This window comes from Etheostoma cragini, chromosome 9, assembly GCF_013103735.1.
Source record: "Etheostoma cragini isolate CJK2018 chromosome 9, CSU_Ecrag_1.0, whole genome shotgun sequence".
NCBI classification, from domain to species: Eukaryota; Metazoa; Chordata; class Actinopteri; order Perciformes; family Percidae; genus Etheostoma; species Etheostoma cragini.
The window spans coordinates 1576817-1587073 of record NC_048415.1 but is presented as its reverse complement, the minus strand read 5'-3'; the positions used below and the strand labels follow the sequence as shown (position 1 = coordinate 1587073).

Genomic DNA, 10257 nt, shown 5'->3' with positions numbered 1-10257 from the left:
CACACACACTGACACACACACATGTCATTAAATGTATAACCAGCATGTCTGTTAGGGCACACACACACACACACACACACACACACGCAAACACACAAACACACAAACACAAACACACACACACATATAGAGGAAAGGATGAGCGCATCAGGAGAGGACTCTGGAGAGGTGGAGCAGGTTGTTAATTGTACGGATCTGCTCATCTATGTCTTTGTTGATCTGAGCGGTGTTTGTGGAAGCAGACGGGGAGAGGGACTCACGGACAGGTCCAGATCTCAGTGAGGACCTCCTTCCGTGGATGTTCTCCAGTTCTCCATGAAGAGATGGAGAGACCTCCAGTGGTCTCAGGATGTCAGGACACCAGTCATATCCACGTGTGTACATTGAAAAATACTCTGTAAGTGTCGTTAGCTGCAGAGAAAGGCTTTTGGAAGTAAGTGGACATGTGTGTTTAGTGTGTTTCTCTGGATTTGTTTTTCTTAGTTTGGTCAACTTCCAATGAAAAGAAATCTTAAATTAAATTAAATTAATCTTAATGCATCACTGATTAATTAACTTTTGTTGTTGACCTTTTCCTCTTTCAACATGACAGTGTCCCCATTTTCACAGTTCAACCCAAGAAGAAGTTGACTGGTCTGTGCAGAGCTCAGACATCAACCCGGACCAACAGCTCCCGCTGATCCAGACCTGGACCCTGAAGCCCCGCAGCAGGTCCCACATCTGGAGGAAAGACTGAATCAGAGAGGAGGCTGTTAGAGCAGCAACGTTAATGAAAACACAACAAAACAAGCTTGATCCGTTGGGATCATGAAATAAGAACCCTTGTCATAATTGGTGGCGGTGGGCTTATTTACAAAACAACCCCAAATAATAAAGATTATGGATAGAAAATATTATATTTGAATACATTACTCATTATTTTGCTTATATTCAATATTGTGTAGCCTTGTTATATCTTCTGAGGGAGAACTTAATGTCCACAGCATCCCAATTCCTTTGAACTTTTAATACAAACGGACTGGCATGACATCTTTACAAGTTACAAAGCTACTTTCACTTGTTTCTAGCTAGCTAGAGACAACATCCTGTCAGCATAACACACTCTGATTTAGAGCTCAATGTAATAGCGCCTTGCTGGAACAGCCCTTATTAGCAGCTAACTTCAGATACAGGAAAAGGAAAATGAACTATTATTCTTCATAGGTAAGTAAATGATATAGCTTACAGATAAGCATTCTTGTTTCTCAATATTACAGTGAAGATATTACAGATAGGATACCACAGGCCTAGAAATAATTACATTCGTTTATTGTTTTTTTTGTCGGAACCAATGTTTTGAAAGCAGTTCCCCGCCGGAGCACTTTAGATGTTGTACGGGAGCGATGGAAAGATGGCGGCGGCCATCGTACAGATGTCTTGTTTGTACCGGGGGATGTTAGCGGTCAGAGCCACCGGCATAAGGCCGCTGATCCCCGGGCTCGTCCCGGCGCAGTTCCGAGCCTTCTCATTGCGGAAAGAGCCGGAGCTGGAGCAGAACCCGTACTACAACAAGTACCAGGACAAGATCCAGAAGCTGCGCAGGTTAGCGGGCTAACGTAGCTAACAGAGCTAACAGAGCTAACGTAGCTAACACGGCTAACGTAGCTAACAGAGCTACCGTAGCTTACAGAGCTAACGTAGCTAACAGAGTTAATAGAACTAACGTAGCTAACAGAACTAACGTAGCTAACATTGCTAACAGAGCTAACAGAGCTAACGTAGCTAACAGAGCTAACAGAGCTAACGTAGCTAACAGAGCTAACAGAGCTAACGTAGCTAACAGAGCTAACGTAGCTAACAGCCACACAACGCAGTATCACAATCAAAAACGCGTTTATTGACATAGTATTTCACACGGTATACATGCAGTTTAGTGTCCCACATTCCCCGTAACGTAACCCCCTGTTTACCGGTCCTCTCCCCTGACCAGTCCGCTATCAATTTGTGACACCAAACTACACGCAAACCATGTCACACTTACGAATCTGAATCTCATTCAGAAAAGTGTTATTTTAACAGTTATTTGCTGTGAGTGTAAAGAGTAATTCGATCATTGCAAACGATTTCATCGAAATGTTGATGAGCTAACGATGTAACGGTATTCGGTTTCCATCCCTAGTCACTACACCCAGCATTAACCCTCACCCTGGACTACATCTAGTAACTAGTAGTGTGATGGTGGTATTCTCGGAAATCTTGGGTGTCATTAACTTACTAAAAATAAAGCGTAAAAGGCAGTGTGGTGTCTGAGCAGTGTTGGATGATGTGTTGATAGGAATCCGCTTGACACCGTTTCTTGATTATAAAAGGTTTATTACATCAAAGAATACAATATCAATACAAGCTCTGCAGAAGCTAGGAGAGTGTCTCTGCCAGTGTAACACTCTGGCTCCCAACTCCTTCATCATGGTCTATATAGGGGGTCTCTGTCCAAAGGAATGCGGTTGAAAGTTCATGCTAGGAGCCCACAGATAGGGTATCCAATAGAGCAATCAATCATAGCCCCCTGGGGTCTTCTACCGGAGGTCCCCTTTCACCAAATAATCCACATCTGGTTCAACCCCGAGGCCCCTTCCTCTAAGATAAGCAACCTTTAGACCTTAGGATAAACAACCTTTAGACAATTACATTTCATGGCTGCATTTCACTATCTGGTTTGAATTTGGTGGTGTTCAGATTCACCTGATTCCTGAAACTGTAAATCACTGTTTGCATTTCACCTCACTGACGAAGGAGAGGGGCTGGGACGTTTTGAAAGTCGTTGGTGTTTTTGATTTGATGTCCGACTTGTTTTTCAGCGCCAAACCCGAGGAGTTCAAGGCCCGGGTGGAGAAAAGTCATGAGGCCAAGAAGGAGGTGCTGGGACACTCAAAACAGGCGGAGTTCATCAGGCTCATGGAGCAGGAGGTGGAGTACCAGCTGGGCTCAACACACAGCAAAACACCACAAATTAAATTAAATGTTGCAACACATTCGTAAGCACTTCCATCGTTTTTAGGGGCTCAACTGACAAGTAAGGAGGGTTTATTAATGCAGCGCTTTTCATATAAAAATTACAAAGTGCTTCACAATAAAATGAAGTACAAAAGACATCAGGAATAGAAAGGAAAACATAGGAACATAACATAAGACTCAAAAACCCTACATTACATTAGTAGATCACTGAACCATCGACTCTCTTCCATTAAACGCAAAACCGTAGAAACCGGTAACAAGGTGCGTTGAAATGTCCTCAAATGTTGGACAAAACCGCTGTCCTGTGAGCCTGGAAATTATCTACAATGTACATCATCTACTTTTTTAAAGCCCAGGACCCCTTAAAGGTCCAGTGTGTAACGTGTGTAGTTGTTCTTTATCAGAATCGGTGTAACCCGTTCACAAACTTTTCCTTTTCATGAAGATTTCGTCCCAACGTGCTGTAACCACGTTCAGTGTTTTTATGTTTCTGCAGAACAGCAACCTGCTGAAAACCAGTTTTTAAACTGAGTAAGGCCCATTTATATTGTAATGTAATGTTAGTTTTAACTTTCCTTTATAATTAATATGAATGAATGAATATTTCCCACCTGTTTACCAAGCTATAGTGAGTAGTTTCTGTCTTTCTATGAGGAATTCAAAGTAATGACAACGACAGTGTCAGCGCCTCGACGTGATACAAGCCTTCCGTGACCCTCTGCTTACATTTCTTCGCGGTCTTTGCAGTTGGAGAAAAAGGACAAGATGGCTGCCGGCGAGGGAGCGGCCGGAGGTTTCACCAAGAACAAGGTGAGACCTTTAATCTGCTCGGTCTTACATCATATTGCTTTTACTTCTCTTTGAACTTATTCTGGGTTTTTTTTTTCAGTTTTTTTTAGGTTTGTCGGTGATTATTTTTTTTGATTGATTTCAATTTGCTGATTTCTTGCCACGGCATGAAAATGTCCATTTATGAGATTTTTAACATTAATATGATTTTCACCAGCCTGCCTATGGTCCACATACAGTCATAGCAAAATAAAAATGTCAGAACCAACCATCGTCAAGGCAACTCAGACGAGGAGGAACACCCCCGGCCTCATATTGGAAGCATGTTTACATTAGTGTTGTTTTAGTGGTGTATTTTCTCGATTATTCTGCTTTCGTGATCATTAGGATTCCTATTCAGGATTTAGATTTCCATTAATTGCCCAGCCATCCAGCAGTGTAAATGAGGAGTATATAACCAGAGCGAGGATGTTGCCTTTGGGTTTATTGTTGTTTTTTTAGGGCCGTGACGTCCGAAAGTATGACGACAGACACTCAAAGCTCCATTGGAAAACGTCCAGTAAAAGCTCTCCTTCCAATGTAAAAAGACAAATAACAGATGAGGACATTCAGTACAGCCTTAGGTCGTGATGAAGTGTGTTCTGGTACCAGCCTGTGTACTGTGTCCCTCAGACGCTGGACTCCATCCTGAACCTGGAGATGATCGCGGACAAGACGGGCGAGGAGATCGCCGAGGTGAGTCCTCGTCGGGGAAGCACCGCCTCGCTGCAGCTTAACCACCGATGGTGTTCTGTGCTTCTCAAACTGTCTGGAACTGATCAAACTGATCAAACTGATCAAACTGATCAAACTGATTAAACTGTCGGGACGTTTTGTGTTTGTCTCTCAGCTTTGGATGAAATATTATGCGACCAAGGACACAATCAGCGCCGTGATCCCAGTGAGTCTCCTAACAAATACTGTTTACATTTAATCCATCTGTCTGTCTTTTGGAAATTGATCTTAATGCCTTATTTTAAAAAAAATGTAGGAAAATCTAACCTTTGAAGGACACCAATTTTCTTTGCGAATGTATAATGTATCGTAAATAAATAAATGTTCTTCCTTAAAATACAGGGGGCATAAATATACCTATAGAAACCTGGGACAGACCCAGACCCAGACCCAGGCTCCTGGTAGGCGGAGTCTGACGACCGGTTGGGGTTAGAGCGAAGAGTGGAAATAACAAAAATAGATCACACACCCTTCACCATACAAAGAGAAATGCATGGTGTTATTTCAATTAGCTGGTCTGATTTGCATTCAGAGATGATTGTGTGCGCGTGTGCGTGTGTGTGTGTGTGTGTGTGTGTGCGCGTGTGTGTGTGTGTGCGTGTGTTTGTGTGTGGGGAACATGTCTAATGATCTAATAACCTGTCTCCCTCATGTTGCAGACCCAGATGTACGAGGTGATTCTGAGCAGATCCAAGTCCTGCCCGATGGTAAGATCCCCGCTGCTCACACTGAAACGGTGTTGCCATTGACATCAAAAACAGTTCAATCCAAAACTTACTTAACTATCATCACACTCATGTTGCAAGTTTAAAAATAATAATAATAATAATAATAATGTGTTTAATCAGCGTCTGTTTGTCCTCTCTCCTGCTCCTCAGTTCCTCTACGCTCTGCCTCAGAAGGAGGGGTACGAGTTCTTCTTGGGTCAGTGGTCCGGACCCGAGCTCCACTTCACCTCCCTCATCAACGTCCAGGTAAACCGGATCACACGCTGCCTTCACATGCGGCTGGGAAAGCCCGGCGCTCTCTGGGCTTCTACCAGCGCAGCTGCTTCCTTCAGTAAATCACTTTGAAGTCAAAAGGCAAAAGTACACGTTTTATTTCACAATTACTGGTTTCCGTCTCACCGTTTCCGACTGCACTTGAACGCAGCTTTATTTCAAAGGCGAGAAAGAAAAGGAGGAGGTGTGTGTGCATGCGTGCGTCCCCGTGTGTGTGTGTGTGTGTGTGTGTGTGTGTGTGTGTGTGCATGCGTGCGTCCCCGTGTGTGTGTGTGTGTGTGTGTGTGTGTGTGTGTGTGTGTGTGTGTGTGAACTCTTTAAATCTCCGATCAGAGCAGCCTGGCAGGCGTTTATCAGCTTTCAGAGAGAGTGCAGTGTTCTGCTCGTAGCTTTTGTGCTTGATGGCATTTAAAAAAAAGTCTGAATTCTTCTTTTTTTAGGTTGGAACATTTTATGAAAGATATTACAGACAACTGTCACTTTATTACTTTGATACTGAAGAGAAACTGTAATAACGTCTACAGAGTTCTGCAGCCTCTTTTCTCTGATTTCTGAGGACCTTTATAGACTGTTATTAGAAAAAGGATGAGCAGGAAACCCTCAGCTGTTACACAACGTCCTGGGCAGTTCAGTGCTTTTGTTTTTTACCCTCATGGCGTTTTAAAACTTTCTTGTGGCAGCAACGGAGGCAGTGATATTTCCTGGTTCCTGTAAGGGACTCTCACCCCCCCTTAACACACACCCACAAGTCTCTCTGACTCGGTCTCAACTTTTTTCCGTAAGGCCCGCTACGTTTTTTTTTTAGTCAGACCCTGGGACGGCCGATGCTCGCAGTCTGAACTTAATTCCCGTTTTTGTCGCCCTGTTGGTGTCCAGATGCTGGGCGAGAACGCTCCCAGTCAGCTGATCCTCTACCACTACCCAGACCTGAAGGATGAGAAGGGCGTGGTCCTCATGACGGCCGAGCTGGACCCCAAGTTCATAGTAAGCCCTTTACCTGCAGTTCTTCTCATTAATGGAGCCGACTCGTGTGACTGCCCCATTATTTTCAGATAACGTGCACTACACGGCCAAAAGGACGCAGGACCACATGCTTTCGGCATGCTGGTCTACGAGACCGTAGACCAGCAGCCCGTTGGTGCTCAAGGCTTTGGAATGACAGTGAAGTCCCGTCCACACCAAGAACCAGAACTCTAACTCTAGCTGGGACTATAACGATGTGAGCGTCCACGCTGCTAAACGAGAACGTTCTGGAAACCGCGGCGTCAAGCACGCGCTGCACGCGCCAGCTGATAATAATGCAAAATATGCTCATCACAGCAGACGTTGCAACATACGATTACAGGAATTTCTGTCGGAATAGCCGACATATTTGGGAATTCAGGTTCCTTTTTTTTGCAGACCACCGCAACACAAACGCGAAAACCACATCCACAACACAACATTTCCTCTCAGTGGTTTCTGTGACACGAGAAATACTTACTAACAATATACGGATGTTGAACAATACAAAAATCATGCCACGCCTCTCGTGTGAAACCAATCAAACCGTCTCTCTCCGCCGTGTCATGTTGGAAATTCAGCTGGATTCTGATTGGCTGTCGGTGTTTCTGTCGTTCATCAGATCTCCCTGAACGTGATCCCAACCACATCCTTCGTGGACTCGGCCATTCACTTGAGTTAGAACATTTTTAATACTATATATTTATATTTATTGTTCTTGGTGCGGACGGCCCTTAATTGGACGCAGGTGTAATGTTCAGGTGTCCTCTTGCTATCGGCCGTGTTTAGACGAGACTGACCGATGCATTCAAAGACTCAAAACATCGGCTCGAATGTTAAACTAGACATCGTGATATAAGGCAAGGCAGCTTTATCTGTAGAGCACATTTCAGCAACAGGGCAATTCAAAGTGCTTTACACAAAATCAGTTAAACAGATAAAACACAAGTACAAACAGTTAAAAATCATAAGCTTTAAAAAACGTTAAAACACATGAATAGAATAAACATAAAATAGACACATAAAGCAAATGAATAAAAGTTACAGTGCAGCATAAGAAAATCTAAGACTAGATGTCGTCTTAAATTTTGAATATCCACATATCGTAATATGACAAAAATGTTGTCTTTTCCTGGTTTTAGAGGCTGCATTACAGTAAAGTGATGTCATTTCCTGTAACTTACCAGGCTGTTCTAGCTGTTCTGTTATTAGCCTTCACCCACTTAGTCGTTATATCCACATCACTGATGATTATTTATCAAAAATCTCAAATGTGTAAATATTGTTGTGAAAGCACCGATAGTCAACACTCTAATATCTGTATCCATATCAAGGTATTTGTACACAAATATCGTGATATTAGATGTTCTCCATATCGCCCAGCCTTTATGTGTTAATCCCTCGTCTCCGCAGACCGTGCACCAGGCTCAGTGCTTGGCCAATCAGGTGCAGATGTTCTACGGCACGCAGAGGGAGGAGACGTACCGATTGGTCGAGACATTCAACCACCACCCTGCGGACTTCAAACACATGTTGGTGATAGCGGAGCTGGAACAGAGTGGCCTGGGGTCGGCGGTCCACACCGGGGGATCGTAGGGGGACCGGAGATGGCCCATGGTCGGGGTCCCAGGAACTGTTGGTGGTCACAGAGAGATACGTACGGCTTTGCTCAGCACTTCCCATGAGGCTACACCTAGTACTCACACTGTACTGCATATTAAACTTAGAGGAGCATCAGAAGCTTCTCATGAACTGTGTCTGGGACTTGATCATATGACTGCCGCTACACATCTTTTCATTGTGCGTTCATTTGTAACCACAGAAGACTAATGTGGTTCAATCAGTTCTATTATAAATAAATCCCTCTGGATCCTTCCCTCCATATTAGACTGGGCTAGAAGGACTTTGTTAGCCCAGTAGCTATCCCTGAAAACCAAAATGACATTTAATAAATCCCCATCAAAACCCCAAATCTTTGAATCTGACTGCTTTTATTCTGAGATATTAATTCTGTAATTCAGTAGGTACTGCACGGTGCATTTGTCTGTTTTATGTCGTAGACGATTTTGAGTATGTTTCTGATTTGTCGTGACATTTCACCCCCAAGTTGTGTTAAAGGTCCCATGACATGGTGCTCTCTGGATGCTTTTATATAGACCTTAGTGGTCCCTAATACTGGATCTGAAGTCTCTTTTATATAGACCTTAGTGGTCCCCTAATACTGTATCTGAAGTCTCTTTTATATAGACCTTAGTGGTCCCCTAATACTGTATCTGAAGTCTCTTTTATATAGACCTTAGTGGTCCCTAATACTGTATCTGAAGTCTCTTTTATATAGACCTTAGTGGTCCCTAATACTGTATCTGAAGTCTCTTTTATATAGATCTTAGTGGTCCCCTAATACTGTATCTGAAGTCTCTTTTATATAGACCTTAGTGGTCCCCTAATACTGTATCTGAAGTCTCTTTTATATAGTCCTTAGTGGTCCCCTAATACTTTATCTGAAGTCTCTTTCCCAAAATTCAGCCTTGGTGCAGAATTCCAGCCACTAGAGCCAGTCCCACCATGAGCTTTCCTTAGTATGCACCATTTCTGAGTCTGTAGCTTTAGAAGAGGGGGGGGGGGGGGTCAAGTTGGAGGCTGGGGGTGTGGCCTTGCCCATCTGCCACTTTGCTCTTTTGAAAGCCATGGTGTCTCTCTCTCTCTCTCATGGTAGAGCCAAATTTCCTGGGCGGGCAAAGCAGAGATAGGGGAGGTAACCTGGCCCCTTATGACCTCATGAGGGGCAAGATGCCAGATCAGCCCATCTGAGCTTTCATTTTCTCAAAGACAGAACAGGATAGCCAGGGCTGGGTTTACACCTATCACCATTTCTAGCTACTGGGGGGCCATAGGGAGGCCGAGGGAACTCATATTAATGTTAAAAAAAACTCATAAAGTGACATTTTCATGCCATGGGACCTTTAAAAAGTGTTTGTCTGTGTCTTGATTGTCTAAAAACAAACTAAGGAGTGTCAGTTTGCAACGGCAACGAGGAGTGACCTGGTCCAAGGAGCGGCGCCTGGAGTCGAGGACTAAAGTAGGCCCCTCATCCTTAGCTTGAGTCTGGCGGATTAAACCCTGAAGAGTTTCCACAGAGCCATGATATCAACTTTTCCACACGGTTGTGGTTTGGCCAGGACAGAATTTTCTAGAGCAAGGTAGCATCTGTTTAAAGGATAGTTTCGGTTTTTTACAACCTAGTTTATTTCCTTCATGGTTTATTCCTTTCTATAGTAATAATTGTACTCGCTAATTAAATTGCTGAGATCAGAGAACCCGTCTAGGTTCCTCTCTCCGTTCTTACTTCTTCGCAGTGTGCCCAGATCTCAACTCTAACCCAGTGTGTTTCACAACATACTATGATTTTGTGCTTAATCCTTTTTATTTAACTTTTTTATGACATGCTATGTTTTTTTATGATCCTAAACCCTGAATAAAATTTCAATTCAGTTATTCAGTCAATACAGTCCAGGCTTACCGAGACCTTTTGCAGCTACATACAAACTTTGGGGGTCTGTACTTTGACATTTTTAATTTATTTCAGCACCAGAGGGACAAGTAGACGTTGGAGGAGGTTGTTTTTGAGACAGACCAATGTCTCACCATAGCCTGGCGTCAGTGCAGCAGAGTATGGACGAGATGGTGAGGTTGGGGG

At 43.6% G+C, this 10257-nt stretch overlaps 1 protein-coding gene across 2 annotated transcripts; it reads left to right on the top strand.

The window, feature by feature from the left end:
• The first annotated feature begins 1328 nt into the window (after window positions 1-1328).
• Window positions 1329-8532, top strand: atpaf1 (ATP synthase mitochondrial F1 complex assembly factor 1). Of its 2 annotated transcripts, XM_034880520.1 has the most exons (10): window positions 1329-1581; window positions 2838-2946; window positions 3742-3804; window positions 4285-4362; window positions 4456-4518; window positions 4673-4723; window positions 5217-5264; window positions 5436-5531; window positions 6435-6542; window positions 7974-8532. In XM_034880520.1, the coding sequence occupies exons 1-10, from the start codon at window positions 1367-1369 to the stop codon at window positions 8154-8156; spliced, it is 1014 nt and encodes a 337-aa protein (XP_034736411.1). In that variant the 5' UTR covers window positions 1329-1366; the 3' UTR covers window positions 8157-8532. The 2 variants fall into 2 exon arrangements, with proteins under 2 accessions (XP_034736411.1, XP_034736412.1); XM_034880521.1 differs by lacking the exon at window positions 4285-4362.
• The last annotated feature ends 1725 nt before the right edge of the window (window positions 8533-10257 follow it).